The following is a 15,972-nucleotide window of genomic DNA, read 5'->3' as shown; positions in this document are numbered from 1 at the left end:
AGAATAGTAGAAGGAATAATCGTGGCAGACAGACAGTATGAACCGAGGCAGAGAGACATGGCTAAGTGTGATGTGTCAGGGAACTGAGGTTTGAAGCGGTTGGATGTAGCACAAAATGATGGAACACGAAGCTGGGAATGAAAGCTGGGCCTAAGAATGACAGGACCTTGACTTTCAATTTGAACCGCCTTGTGTAGGATTTTAAAGCGTGGTGTGTTGTGTTTAGAAATGTCTATTTTAGAAAGATTGGTGTGAAGGATAGCTTGAAAGGAGCAGAGAATTGATTGAAATAAACAGTCCCAGCAAGAGATGGTGAGGGCTGTTGTATGAAGAGGGTTGAGTAGACGGATATGGTGGACTTCTGGAGATAAAATCCTTAGCACTTAGTGGACAACAGGAGCATGGAACCTTGGGCTCAGCCAACCTTAAAGGTATGGGCAGGAGAAAGAAAAATCTCTCTGAGAGACTGGATGACGGAAGAGAAAGGAGGGGGTGGATTTCACCAAGAGTGGCGATGCTCAGCAGTGTCAGTGCCTCAGAGGGAACAACCAGGACAAACTGAGAAGAGACCATTACAAACAAGAGATCGAGGTCACCGGTGAGCCAGGAGAAATTACTTTAGAGTCCTGCAAGAATGGAGCACACAGCTGAATGCTTACAACATTCAAGCTATATCAGTATTCCCCAAGAAAGTCTCTGACATTTATATGCATTTGTGTAAGGGAATATTCACAAACATCCAGCTGTCCAGGTACTTGGACTGGGGGAGAGGGAATAGGGAAGCTTAGAGTCAGTGCTAAGTTCAAGTGCCCCTGAACAATAGCTCTGCCTTGTGCTTTCTAGGGTCTCAGAGAGCCCCCTCCTTGCAAACACCATGACTCTAATTGGGCCGTTTTGTCTTATTACTGTCAGTATACTGTAGAAGGTAGACGCTTGGAGACTTCTCTTCCAGTTCCAAGTGGGTCCTCATTTCTAGCCAGGATGCTTGTAGTGGATGCCATGGTGTGTCACCCAGATTCCCTGTCCGCTGCTGAGGTGCTCGTTTCCACCTGCTGGGAGTGTAGGCGGCTAGCGACGGTTCTCACCTGGGAATTGTCCTCGGCTGAAGAGTGTCCCTTCACCCAAGATCATAACCCCTGGGACGGGGATGGGGGACAGCCTGCATGCAATGACTAGTCAATGGAGGTGGGGTACAGAGGCCCCCATGCCTCAAGGTAGGGTAATTCTGAAGAGTCATCCCAACTCCAGAGCTCCTGTGGGAGCAGGTGAAGTCTTTGTTCCACTGCATTGCATTGACTTCTTTCATCCGCTCAGTCCAGGCCTTCTTCAGTCACTCCCCACTGGCGTTGATTATGAGGCACATCCCGGTTAACCCTCTGTGTAAATCTTGGTGATTCTCAGAGTCTGTTTCCTGGGGAACCACCCTAATTTGACGACTGTTTCCGGTTTGGTTGCTTACGCAAGGCGGGATGCCAATCAAACTCTGTAGTCCCTCTGACTTTTGCTTCTGAGCCCGTTGATGTGTCCAGTGGGAAGAGCCTCTCTCCCAGCAGCTGGAATGAAAGTCTTGGCATTGAACCTTCTTGGCTCCGACTGGCTGGACCAATATGCCTATGAATGGACTATTTGAGGAGAGGAAGGAACCTGGGAGTAGGCTGCCTGGCTCATATTGAGACCTGCCCATTACACCCCAGCCCTGAGGAGAGGTCTGTGAGGTGGGGCGATCCCTGGGTGCAGAACTGGGTCCCCGCTCTGCACCTCCCTCTCCTGCCACCCTCCTTACGCTTCCCGGGCTCCTTATGGCAGCTGGTACTCACCATCCTACATCTCCTTTCTTTTGTTCATATTTTTTTTCTAGTCAAGAAAAATGAATGTTGAAAACACAATTGAGGGGCTTCCCTGGTGGCGCAGTGGTTAAGAATCTGCTTGCCGGTGCAGGGGACATGGGTTCGAGCCCTGGTCCGGGAAGATCCCACATGCCGCGGAGCAACTAAGCCTGTGTGCCACAACTGCTGAGCCTGTGCTCTAGAGCCCACGAGCCATAACTGCTGAGCCTGTGTGCCACAACTACTGAAGCCCGCGTGCCTAGAGGCCGTGCTCCGCAACAAGAGAAGCCACCGCAATGAGAAGCCCATGCACCGCAAGGAAGAGTAGCCCCCACTCACCGCAACTAGAGAAAGCCCGCGTGCAGGAACAAAACCCAATGCAGCCAAAGATAAATAAATAAATATTAAAAAAAGAAAACAACACACAATTGAGATATTTCAAGCAAATGTAGGACCTCTCTTGAAATTTGTTGCAGAAACACCACTGCGCAAACAAACTACTGGGAAGCACAGCTTAGAAACAAACAGCAGCTGCTACCATTTGTGGGCCACTTCTCCCCCTTTTCCTCATTTCCTTCTAATCCCATTCATAATAAAACCTGCTGCTCTAATGGCCTAGTAGTTTAACAAACACGATTTTTCTTTCCCATCTTGAGGCACCTCCCAGGTGGCCTTGACAGTGACTTTTAGCTCTGGGGTCTCCGTCTGCAGAGCTCTAGGTCCTTTTCCCATGTTTTCCTGTCTCATGGTTCCATCTGGGATGATGTCCACAGCTCCCTGGCCAGGTGGGGCATAGCTGGAACTTCTGGACTTCTCCATCTGTCGGAACATGAGTCTGGAGTGGGGTTTCTTGCCTTCCTGTCTTTATAACAATGGATAATGCTAATTGCAGTCTTTGTGAGTGACTAAGTGCTTCAGCTGTTGCTGTTTTGTCCTATTTTTTTCTTTTTTAATTTGTTTTCTATGTGAGATCTTTGAAGACACAACACAAAGGGCTATTCTTGGGACTGATTTGCTGAAGACTGTCACTTTAAAGAGCTCTAACCTGTCACCTCCAACTCATTTGTCCCCTTCCCTGTGAATAGCAGCCCCTCTCCCTTTAGATTCTACTAGAGGTGTGGGATTCCTCAGCTTAAAAATGATTCCTGTCAGATATTAGGTTTGCTGACTACGTGCAGGTGTGGTGCTAGGCCCTCACTTACTCTTCCCCAGAGCTCTGCTGGGTAGATGTCCTCCCCGTTTTGTCTGCGTGGAGACTGAGTAGCTCTCCCAGGGGAGAGATCTGGGATCACGCCGCCAGACAAGGCAGAGCTGGGGCTCGGCCCAGGCCTGTTTGAAGCTAAAATCAAGGCTTTCCCCGCCTGCTTCTCAGTCACCGTCACACCATATGGCAGTGCTCTGTAAACCTGTTGACTGGAGAGGGGAAATGCTTTTTAGGCCAGAGGCTGACGTTTTTTTCATTTGTCCCCCAGAGTTTTTTTTAAAGTGAGTTCGTGCCTAACATTTAAAAACGAGATCTCACATGAAACAAAATGTTCAGTTTTTCTTCAAAAAAATCTTCAGACCTGGCAAGACTGTGCTCATAGGTTGACATGACAACGATTGGTTCCAGCTGGCCCCCCTGCCCCCCAAAGGGGACGTGACTTCCTCAGTTTGTCACAGGCCCCTGCGGCCCCCTCACTCTGTTCCGTTACTTGCCCGGCCTCTGTGGACATGGATGTTTGTGATTCGTGAGCTAGGCCTTTAAAGAAATCATTTCTGTCCAGTTAGGAATCAGAGGAGGCCAAAGGCACTTTCTGTCTCTGAGTTGAATCTTATACGCTTTGATTTTTCTTTTCGACTTTTGGGGATGGTAATTCGGTAATAATATCCACGATTATTGGATATTTATTGAGCGCTCTAACACAGCTGACTCTGAGGGTTAGAAGACACCTGTTCGGTGCTAAGAACTTGGATAGTTCTCCAGTTTCGTTTGCATTCTAGATCCTGCCCGGGACTCTCCAGGTCCTGCAGGAACTGGAGGCCAGGCCGCAAAAGTGTATTTAGCAGAGGCAGCATTGTCGAGAGGGGAGATGAATCCAGAGAAATACTTTCTGAGAGAGGAAGTTAGGTTGATTCCATTTTCTCTTGGAAACTGTTGACTTCTGCAGGGAAGATTGCCCCACAACACGGGAGCACTCCTTTCTGAACTGCCAGTGTTCAACACAATGAGCAGCTCAGAAATGTCAAACAGAAGAATCTTCAAAATTGGAACCCCTTCAGGATGGTGAGCCTTTCAGTTTAGCCCGAGGTACCTACAAGTGTATTTCCATTTGACAGTGAGAAATGCATTATTCTTTTTTAAAATTGTTTCAATGAAGTCTTGTTTCCTTTTGTCTGATTTAAACACATCTCATAGAAATGTAAAATAGAAACAAATAGATTTTGACTCATCTCATAGCCACAGCTGAATTAAATTTTAATACTCTTTAATATTAACATATGAGAGCCCCCCCCAAAGCTAAAGTTGTTGTTTATTTGCTTATTTTAAATGCGTATTTGCTTTTGATTAAGACAATGGCTAGAATATCGTTTTGACTTTTTATTGTTTATTTTCTTTCAGGACCCTGCAGGGATCTTTGAATTGGTGGAACTTGTTGGCAATGGAACATACGGACAAGTGTACAAGGTAAGTTCCTTGAGCTTGAACATGGCTTATGTGTGATTTCGGTTCATGAATGCTGAATAGCAGTGCTGTCTGTTCTCACTCATACGTGTTTCATAACAGATTTAAAATGAGATAATATACTTGTTAATTGACTCTCCATCTTTTTAAATGTGTCTGTAGTCCCACTGCCTAAACCGGATTCTGGGATTTGGGCATTTCCCTTCATTATATATTATAGAGCTTATAGCTGACACATGCATTCTGATGGTGCATATATGAAGCTCTTTAAATGTTTCGTTTCTTTACTTTAATCACTGCCAGAACTGGTTTTCAAAGGCGCGAAGGATGCTATTTACTTTAGAAATTTAAGCTATTAAAGTATCACAGCTGGAAAAGTAGATTTGTTACTGGCCTAGGGCATGAGTTAAATGAATTTAGTGAACAATGCTAGGAGAAAACCGGCCACCTCACAAAGAAAGGCCTAATGGCAGCAACGACTCTTACAAGATAGGAAATACTTAAAAGTTAAACTTGAGCTGAGATTGAGCTGAGGAATGAAAAGTTCTTCTCTCCTTTTTACTAAATTTTTACTTACAAATTCACTCCAAACATGCTTTTAAAACATATTTTCTCCCAGAAAATGATCTGAAAAAGTGATTGTTTAGAAAAGTGGGTTGATTCTCCTGATTATCAAAAGAAAATGGAAATTAACTTTTTGGACTAAAGCTCAGGGGGTTTTAGTGAATGAGCTATTGAAATAAATGCCTTCAAAACAAACCAACTGTTTCCGCATGATTATTTCAAGGGAAATATCCGTCACTTTCCAGCGTGGTAGTGATATGGGATGGCATTTTCACTGCAAATTCTCTCTTGTTGTTCTATTTTTAAAAAATTACTTCTTTCAGTCCTAAACTTCTCTTAGTTGATTAAAATTATTGTAGAAGTCATCCAGATTGTAATATTTCTGATTCTACAGAATGTCAAAAGTATATGTGTGTGTATATATATATACATACATACATATACATATATATATATATATATATATATATATATATATATATATATACACACACACACACACATATAAATACTTAAGCCTTTATTTACCAGGAGGTACCCTTTGGTGTCCACTCCAGGGGAAAATTTCTCTCTTGCAAGAAATGATTATTTCCTAAAATGTCAACCCCCTGCAATTAGACAGAATGTAGTCTACTCCAGCTGTTCACTTGACACTGATCTTGTCTGACACAAGAAAGAAAGGTGTCTCAGCAAATGCTTTTAAATACTTTCAGTGAAGATAATCAGGTTGGAAGATTGTGCTATTGCATTTTGAGAAGTTGGATTGAACTTGTGAATTAATGTGAGCTTATGAATTAAGCCCTGATTTAGGTAGAGAATTACTTCTGATTCGCTGTCAATTTGGAGAAGCAACTCTGTATAATGCTGTTGGTTTTATAGTGCCATTCCATTGTCCTGTGCTTCCCACCTGTAGAATACACATCTGGGAGATGATTCACAGCCTTGTCCACTAATCCAAGAGGTGGACTGTATACATTCTTGCAAGGGAGGATAACAAACAGATAAGGATTCTCAATTAAGGATGAGAATGTTTGGAAAATCCAAAATTAGCCCTAATTTCTTGTTACTTGAAAAAAAAGAAAAGGAAACAAGTCGCAGGAGGTCTCAGATCTTCAGAGAGGAAAGAAATTCGCCAAGTACGTTGTTAACACTATTGTTCTAAAGGGTGCCCTTCTCTTAGAGGTTGATACAGAAATTTGGCTTCTCTCAAGCTGAGGGGAGACTGCAAAGATGGCCATGGTGGTAACATTGGACTTTGAGACAGGAGGCTTGGTTTCTTTTACCAGCCCTATGTATTGTTTTGTGGTACAGCAGCTTTTCTGCGCATTAGTCAAGCGAGAGTGTTTGCTATAAATGTTTTGGGGACTTGGAATGATTTACCTGAAAGATGAATCCTCCGTGCCCAGTTAAGGGTTTGGTTTCTAGACGACCCAGATGATATTAGGTGGCACCCCCTCAAGAACAGAGACACCTGGGTTTTCTGGGTCACTAATCCAGTCCTGCTGTTACTCTGAGCCCTGAAGGATTAAAGCTTAATAAACTGCAAAACCTGAACTCAAATACACGTGAACCCAAAGAGAAATAATTTAGGAAGTGATTGTCCACATTATAGGTTATATTTAACTTTTATGGAATAGGTATATTTCTAAAATAGTGTAAACATAAATATAAATTTTTAAGCCCTAGGAACAGATTTCTATACCAAAAAAGCCTGTGATAAATACTTTCTTTACATTAAATATTAAATTTTTGATTTTAATTTTTTGTAACCCTGGCTTTTGTTGTTCCTGGATTTCATAAAATGAGGTATAGTTTTATGTACAATTATACAGATGTAGCCTTTCTTTTCTGGAAAGATTCTTATAAGTTTCTTTTAATAAGCTGTCCTAAGAGAGTCACAATATAATTTTATTTACAAGTAGTTTTTAAGAAGTAGACTTAATTCAATACACAAAAAGTATATGTAGATATTAAGAGAGTATTTCTTGAAGTATATCTTCATATAAGCCACTTAAATCTAGATGTGGAAACATATTTTATATAAAGGTCATTAACAACATTTAGCTTTTCAAAGTTGCTTCTAGCCTTACTCCCAAGTCTAGCTTGGTCTGTCTCTCCTTGGAAGGTTAGATTTGTTTATCATTTTGGTCCCAGGTGGTCAAGTGGTAGTTCAGTATCTGTTTTTTGCTTTATTTTCTAGCCAGATTGCATAAATAATGAAGAGTAAAGAGGCTCTGTCAGGGTTTTTTATGAGGAAATCATCTTCTTGGGCCTATGGCTCCCATGAGAAAAATGAACCAACCAAAGGCCACATACCCGTTTGCTAAAGGCGCTGGCTATTCATTGGCATGCCACTTATTGGGACCTAATGGAATCCAGACACATTTTTGTTAAAATAGAGTAATTATTTTAATAGGTCCAAATAATTGTTTAATGTTTATTGCTAAAACACCATTAAATCTTAGCCACAGATTTCAAGAATGAATGTTAGTCTATCCTGTTTCTTAATTTGCCCTTTGGAACTGTATATTGGTTATTGCAGAGATGGAAATGTACTTTATTCTGGGGTGACAACGTGAATTGGGAATATGGTGGATTCCTCAGTATCTCTCAGGTTTCTCTTAAAACCTCCTCTAGGTTGTAAAGTCTGAAGTAAAGAGGCCATGTTGGTGGTTATAGTACTTGTTGAGAGAGAACACTGTGACTGAGTGTGTGTGTGTGTGTGTGTGTGTGTGTGTGTTTTCAAAGGGTTTCATAGGTCCTTATAGGTCATCTAGCCCAATCATGCCTCTGCCAGCGTCTGTTGAGCCCATCCTTGATCACCTCCACCTGTGTGGGATTCATTACCTCCCAGTCATTCCATTTGCCTGCAATTCCCTTTGAATGTTCATTATCATGATGAGCCAAGATTCTCCCTTCCTAAAATGTTTACCAGTTCAAGCTCCTTTCACTCCTTCGGAGCTATTTAAAAAAATAAATGTAATCTTCTTCCACAAGAACATAGTCCTTCAGATATTTGAAGAAGACTTCTCCCTTCTTCCCCCAAACACATACTTGTGTCTCCTCATCTCCAGGCAATGTAGCCACAGTTGCTGAATTAATTCTTCGTATGACTTAGACTTGAGGTCCTTCATTATCCTGGCTTCTGCCCTGAAACGATTCTAACATATTAATAAAAATAATCCTTCATACTTTAAAATAGTTTTCTATGTCATGAAACATTTTGTGTGTATTATCTGATTTCTGATTTAATTTCAATAATAATTTCATGCGAACCTTTTTCTCACCTCAGGGTCTTTCTAGTAATAGTTTCTTCTGTCTAGAGCACTTGCCCCTCAACCCTCTCATGGCTAGCTTTCTCTCTTTCAGGTCCCAGCTCAAATGTTACCTGCTCAAGGAAACCACTTTTCATCCTTGTATCTAATAGAGCCAGCCACTGCCACTGCCTCCCTCCTCCCAATGACTTTCTCTGTCAACTTGTTTTTTTGTCTTCATGGCATTGCCACTCTCTGAAAGTATTTTACTTCTTTGTTTATGTATATATTAAACAATTTAAATGCATAATAAGGAAAAAATAAGGGTAGGGACCTAGTCCGTCTAACCATCACTGTATCCCCCATCTGGTACATAGTAGATGGTGACCTGTGTGTGGCCCAGAATTGAGCTCTGTTTTCCTTGATAATTCTATTTATATTCATTCCCAGTTTTTTCAGCATTTCCCATAAAATGTCAGTCTGCTGACTTCAGATGTGCATATTTGGACAAAAGTCATCAACAGAATTCTCTCCCTGTTTTTTATGGTAGGGGTGTGGATTTTATGTTAAATTAATTATTGATAGTCTGTAGAAGAAAGATACATGCTGGAAATTTACAAATGAGGCAAATCAATTTTCTGGGGTTCACCCTCCTGGAAGAGGTTCCCAGAGTTTACTATGCAAAACAGATATTTGAGAAATGATGAAAAATGTAGATTTCCAGGCCTAACCTGTCAAATTTTGATTCAGTAGGTCTGGCTGGGGTCCAGGAATCTGCACTTCTAATAAGTGTGTGGGTTCCTTCTGATGTTCAGGGCCCTGGGGCCACACCTCCAGAAACTCTGCAAAAATGATTGTAGATTATCCTGTTGTAGGGCCACTTGAGTGAATGTTAATCCTAATGTTTTTTGTAATCATTTACTGTAGGGTTTTTGTGCCGACTCTAACATGCATAAACTGAGAAAAGTAAAAACGCGCAAAGATCTGGACCTGAGATGTGATGCCAGCCAGTTCTGACATACTCATTCTGAGATTTGACTTTTGCTGTTTTTATTTGACATGCTTGTGATTACAGTTTAAGGTGGTTTCTGAGTAATTCAACTCAAGACCTGACAATTGATATGGTCAAAACTGAGCTGGCGTAGACAGAAGAATCTGAGCCTGTTGCATGAGATTTCCTTAAATCTATATATTGTGATCTCTTAATAAATTTTCTGTTGAAGTGAGACAAAACATTTTAATAGTAGGTTTATTGATAGTCTTGCTATGGAGGTGATTCTATGACATACTCAGGATGCAATGTAGCTTTTCATATTCTGTTCTAATGAATCATGAATTATACTATTCACTTCTTGTTTGGTAAGGAGTGAGTATGGGAGAATGTTGTGTTTCTTAAATAATAGTGGCATTTGTTTTTTAAACAAAAATTCACATATAAAGAATACATTATTTCACATTTGTTGAGTGCCCGTGACAAAAGCCCTGTGCTTTGTGTGGGAAGAAGGCAGAGCCAACCAAGGTGGTTCCTACTCTAAAAAGTGTGCAGTCAGATTAACTAATTACTTAATGTTTAGTTAGAATGCTTACTGTGTGCTAAAGCTTTTCCTATATGGTGTCTTAGTTGCTCCTCATGCTTTTATAGGGGAGGAAACTAAAGCACATTTATTAAACCACATTATCCCTTCAAGGCGGGGTTTCTCAGCCTTGGCACTGGGTTGAGAAACATTGGGGTCAGAAAGCTCTTTGTTGTGGAGGTGCTGTCCTGCGCATTGTAGGATGTTTAGCAGCGTCCTTGGCCTCCACCCATGAGATGCCAGCGCACCCCAAAGTCCTGACAATCAGAAATGTCTCCAGACATTGCCAGCTGTCTCCTGAGGGGCAAAGTTCTCCGCAGCTGAGGACCACTTCTCTAAGCGTAGGAGAAAATAGCAAAAACTCTTAAAATTGATGTGCAAACAGAGACAGTGGGAGCGTAGAATACAGAGCAATATGAGTCAGAGTGGGGACCTGAATGAATTGTGGGAAGGGGATTTGGAAAAAGCTTAGAGGCCTCGGCATGTGCATATGTTGGGGTATAATTTAACATTTTCGTAAGTGGAAAGGAGTGTAATGGAAAGGACTTAGGAGCAGGACTGAGCTGGCGTCCAGTCTGTTTCTGCCTCGTTCTAGTTTTGTGAAGATGGCCAACTTGCTCTCTGAGTAACAGTACTGTTAGTAATAGTACAGTGTAAGGTTGTTATGAAAACTAAAGTGTAATGTGTATGGAATCCCTCAGCCCAGTGCCTGACACATCGTAGGCACTCAGCAACCTTTTCTTCTTCCCAAACACACGCGCCAGGGGGAGCCTAGCTTACCAGCTCTTTCCTTGGTCTTGGTTTTGCAGAAGTGTTTCTGATGTGCAAGAAGCATTCATAGAAGATGAGGTCAGAAACACACACATCTTTGTGCTTCACCTTCTACCTTTGAGTTCTTGGTTTTTTTAGGTATGTTCAGAATTGCATTATTTATATTAAACCCAATTCTTAATTCTTCTTTATGGCATTGGATGATATAATTGCCATTCAGATACTATAGCTGGTCTTTGTTTAAAGAAAGCCAATTTCTCAATAATTTGTAAGAAGAAGTAGGTTATAGTTGGTCTTTGTTTAAATAAAGCCAATTTCTGAATAATTTGTAAGAAGAAGTAGATTGTTAGAGGACGTAAGAAGAATTGGGTGTAGCACTCTGGGATTTTACTGAGGTGAGAGTGATTTTTAAATAATTATATATTTTACAAATTTGGGGGGAGAATCGACAGTTCTTCCCCTTAAGATTGTGCAAGATCTAAGTAGAGAGCCCTTTTTATGAGATTCGTAAGGAGAGTGGGGTAGTAAGGACCTCACTTAGGAACTGAGGATCTGTCTTTATGGGTTTGGCTCCACCTCTAACTTGCCGTAGCTTTGAGCTTGCCATATCACCATTTAGAGCTTCAGGTTTTCTCATCTGTAAAATGAGGATAAAAATGCCTTTCCTGGGCTTCCCTGGTGGCGCAGTGGTTGAGAGTCCGCCTGCCGATGCAGGGGACACGGGTTCGTGCACTGGTCCGGGAAGATCCCACATGCCGTGGAGCGGCTGGGCCCGTGAGCCATGGCCGCTGAGCCTGCGCGTCCGGAGCCTGTGCTCCGCTACGCGAGAGACCACAGCAGTGAGAGGCCTGCGTACCGCAAAAAAAAAAAACCTTTCCTGATATATCCCATCAGGTTACTGTGAGATTGAAATGAATTAAGGACTATGAAAGTACTTTGTTAAATTTAAACTGCTATGTCCACTTAAGGTTTGATTATTGCTATTGTCTTTTATTTTATTACAAGGTAGGTGGCAGAGTCCTGTATCCAGGGACTAGGGAAGCTTAATCCTGAGTCGACCTTTCTCTCTTCATCCTTGTGCCCATTAAGCTGTGTGTTACCAAGTACATGAAAGTCCCCTCTGGGTGGCCTGACCCCAGCTACAGATTCATTCTTGCACCCCTTCTGTTTTGTGATCTTCAGGCAAACAGGGTCATTGGATTGAGTGGAGGTCTCTCTGGCTTTGCCTTTGCCTCACTGACATTTGTTAGCTAGACAGTCACATTTCTCAAAGTGTGTTCAGTGGAACCCCAAGATCAGCTCTGTGAAAAAAGAATAGAGTGACTAAAGAGGTTTCATAGTGCTCCTAACCATCCCTTACTCTTGAATGTTAGCATTTATAGTACTTTGTTCTACCCAATATTTTCCCAGTTTATTTAACTGTGGAATCTCCCCTCTCCTCTCCCTACCCAAGTAACTGCTTTTAATGCCTCTTGGAACTATTCCATAGAACACAGAAACTACGGTCCAGGTACCGTAGCTGAGTGTCCATCTCCCCATTGCTGCAGCCTCCGTATCATCCTTTGCATCAGGGGCATTTTATATAAAACATGGCTGCAGGTCTATCTTCCCTATTTCCCTATAAACCAGGCTCTTGGGCCAGGTCTAGTATGTCGATCACCTTTAAAAATAATTTTCATACTGTTTATAGTAACAGATTATCTATTAAAATTGATATAGCCCAAGGGTACCAGTTGGTTTCATTCAATTAAAACAAGTTGTACCTGCCAAAAATACCCAAGCACTGTTTTTCTAGGAGCGCAGAAATTGTGATTTTTGACATCAAATAGACATGCCTCTAAGATGCTGTAGCACATGCAAAGCATTGTTCTTAGTCATAGGTTCATTTGACTGTAGCTAAGACTTTAGGATTATTTAGTTATTATTATTTAGTCTCAGAAGGTACTTTCATTGCAGTTGGCCAGAATTATAGGTAACAATTTTACTCCTGCCCCATAAGTAGAATCATTTACCCTTGAAATGGTTTGGCTTGATGAGCTTTTCATAAATCCCCATGTTCTTTGCAGCTCCTTTGGCTCAAGACGATGTCACCTCATGCTGTGACCATTGGGTGTAATGAACTAGATGGCTGCCATGTAAGCACAGAGGAAAGACCTTTGTGAGCCTGTGTCCCATATGCATAAGGAAGGTCACTTGCTCCGCTGGGTGGCCAGACCTCCGGAGTTGCTACTAAAACTTGCCACAGGGGACTTTGTAGGATTTCTTTTTGCTACTAGTGTTTCTCAGCCCTCACTGTTTATGGAAATCATCTGGATAGCTTTGAAAAACTAAACATATCTGGACCCTTCTCTAGAGATCTGGTTCTAGTAGGTCTGGAGTAGGACTGTGTAAAGCTAGTTTCCAGCACTTCCCAGATGCTTCTAATGCAAAGCCAGAATTGAGATCCACTGGGCTAAGGTATTGCCTCTCAGGTAGCTTACAGGATCTTTTTGGTGTCTTTGCCTTTGGGGAGGAGTCTCTTCCACTCTTATCTCTATCCTGGGGTTTTGTTTACCTTGTTTGTTCATTTATTCAACATCAGCCTTTAGAATAAACATCTATTATCGGCACATGTGTGCCACCTTTCCTTAGAAGTGTTTAGATTACTTTAGTTCAAAATTCTTCCCTTCCATCTCATATCAGTGAATTACCAAATAACTTGGTGCACAGCACCCTGATGATGTGTCGTTTATAGATCTCGTAACACCCTTCATGATTTGGTGATTATAAGGCAGTCTCAAGTAACTAAACAATCAATAGTTACTATGTAATTATTATTTGGGCTTTTTTTGTAACCTGTGAAATGAAACTCGGTCAGGATTACAGGCACAGACTTTAGGGCCATGCACAGTTGTAACTCTTTTAGACATGGGAAACATTTGAGACTCTCTTAAAAAGAATAATTAATTGGGGCCCTGGATTAAATTTCTTATCTTTGTGGTTTAACCTCAAATATAATTTTATTAAGTCCACTTGGATATTTTGCAAATGCAAAAATAAGTATCTACTCTTTGGCAAGCAAGTATGTGTTCTCTATTAAGTAGGAGCCCTGCTCGGTGGTGAGAATCTGGAATGGGGGAGGGAAGCCTTGCCTGGGCCTCCAAATCGGGCAGACTACAGCCTCTTCTGTCGAGTGCTGTGGCCTTGGGCATTGCTTCTGATTTTGGTCCTGTTGCTTACTTTCCCAGGCCATGCACAGAACTGCTGTGTGTTTTGTTCCCATCTACGACAAAGGAAGAGAGGATAGCAGCTGGCTCACCGAGAACTCTTAATAAATACAAAATAGCTACCATAATAATAATGATAATAACGAGATCATCTTTCTAGACTGCAGGGAAGAGTTATGAACTAAATTACGTGAAGAGCTCAGTCTCCTTTAGGGGGAAGGTGCTCTATTGTTTTAGAAAACTTGCCCGTGATTACATAATATAGCCGGTTGGGACATATAGTCTTTGGCCGCTAGCATGTTCCAGATGATGCTTTTCTTCAGAGTATTTCTTGAGAAATTCAGTTTTGTCCTGTGCATCACGTTCAGGAACGCAGTAGGAGGCTCTCAGTTGAATTTGCTAGAAATCTTAGTACTTTTTAGTTCTGCCTCATTCCTTCTCTCTCCCTCTCTCCTTCCCCCACCCTCTCTTATTGTGGTAAAATATCCATGCCATAAAATATTGTTCAGTAGCGTTAAGTACATTCACATTGTTGTGCAGCCGTCGCCACTATCCAAATCTAGAACTTTTTCACCAGCCCAAACTGAAACTCTGTACTCAGTAAACAGTAATTCCCTGCTGCCCACTCCCCCTCTTTCCCCCAGCCTCTGGTCTTCCTTTTAAAAAGTATTCCCAGTAAACTTAATTGTAGAAGTGATGGTTTCCTGGAGAGTTTCTTGTAACACCTCCTCTCCAACGAGGCCGGAAGGGTCCTGCGCCTCTGCGTGTCCGTGTGTCCGTGTTCCTCAGGATGACTCACTGGCTGCTTTATCCTCCAGGTGACTGACTGCCCAGCCCCTGCAGAGCAGCATCTTGTTCCAGGAAGCTGAAACCGGCTGAAGCCCTTGACGTTTTTAGCCTGTTTGTGTCTAAATAAAATGATCCTTCTCAGGTGGAGGCAGAAGTAGAGGTAGAGGTCAATCAATGTGCCAACATCTTCTATGAATCCTCACACAGTGTTGTTAACGTTTTCTCTATTAAACTGGGCTGTGATTATTTTTATCACACTTTTATAATGAGATTCCCCTTTACCTTTAAATGTAGCACCTGTTTTCTCTTTTAGTAAGTAAATTTTTTTTTCTTCCCTATGAAACTCCAGTATTTCATACGACAGCAGAATGTTCTGGAAGGAGGTGGTCAGGGTGTCCCCGATGCAGCTGTCCTTTCTCCAGTGCGCCACTCCCCTGAACACCCCTCCTGCATCCATCCACAGAGCAGATGAGGTCCCCAGGCCCAGATTCCTCAGGACGCGACCTCTATCTCCCCGTCCAGCCTTGTGTTGGGCGGATCCTTACTCACGCCTGCGCAGTGCTGTCACAGTGCTAGCAGTTTCTGTTTATCCCTGCCACCTACCCGACAGCCTTAACCCTTGGCTCAGCGGTAGCCCTCCTTCTCTGCACCCTGGGACACTTGCTGACCTCTCCTCATCATCCTGCCCTCACTGTTTTGTAATGTTCTGTCTGGCTGTTTCCACTCTAAACTCAGAGCTCCTTGAGTTTCGGAACATTACTTTACTTTTTCTCTAGCGCCGATACAGAGTAGATGGTTAAAAGTATCAACTTTAAAAAAAAGGCTACCACTTTCATGTTTCGCTGAGCTTGGAATGCCCTATCTCAGTGGAATATGTGTCATTTTTGCTTAATCTCAACTGTTGAAACATATACATCAAGGAGACTGACCCTCAATATAATATTTAATACTAGCCAACAGCTGCTAAATACTGATAAGTTACATCAAAACAGTGTCCACCTACCATGCATTATAACAGAAAAAAAATAGGATAAGAAAAAAACTGTTTTGCCTTCTTTTTGAAACTGGTTTCATGGGCATGATCGAAAACTGTCCCTGTGGCTAAATGGCTACAGGCTGTTTAAACTTGTAAAGACCCTGTTACACACTTCTGGGAACAGAGGTGGGTTTTCTTAGGTTTTCCTTTTGCTCCCCTGTCTCCAGGACTGTGGAATTGAACATCAATATTGATGATTATAACAATTTTTATAAAACCTTCATCTTCATTATTCTATTTGACCTTCACAGTATCCTCACAAGTGAGATAGAAGGGATATGATTATC

At 42.0% G+C, this 15,972-nt stretch overlaps 1 protein-coding gene across 3 annotated transcripts in view; it reads left to right on the top strand.

Annotated features, from left to right (window-relative positions):
• The window catches only part of TNIK (TRAF2 and NCK interacting kinase), a 408,961-nt gene that overhangs the window by 88,744 nt on the left and 304,245 nt on the right, over window positions 1-15,972 (top strand). For all 3 annotated transcript variants that reach the window (XM_073803896.1, XM_033855468.1, XM_033855467.1), the window contains exon 2: window positions 4,429-4,494. In XM_073803896.1, coding sequence (XP_073659997.1) covers window positions 4,429-4,494 — 66 coding nt within the window. The remainder of the gene's footprint in view (window positions 1-4,428; window positions 4,495-15,972) is intronic.

The sequence above is a fragment of the Tursiops truncatus genome, chromosome 4, assembly GCF_011762595.2.
Source record: "Tursiops truncatus isolate mTurTru1 chromosome 4, mTurTru1.mat.Y, whole genome shotgun sequence".
NCBI classification, from domain to species: Eukaryota; Metazoa; Chordata; class Mammalia; order Artiodactyla; family Delphinidae; genus Tursiops; species Tursiops truncatus.
This window is presented reverse-complemented; position numbering and strand designations above follow the sequence as displayed.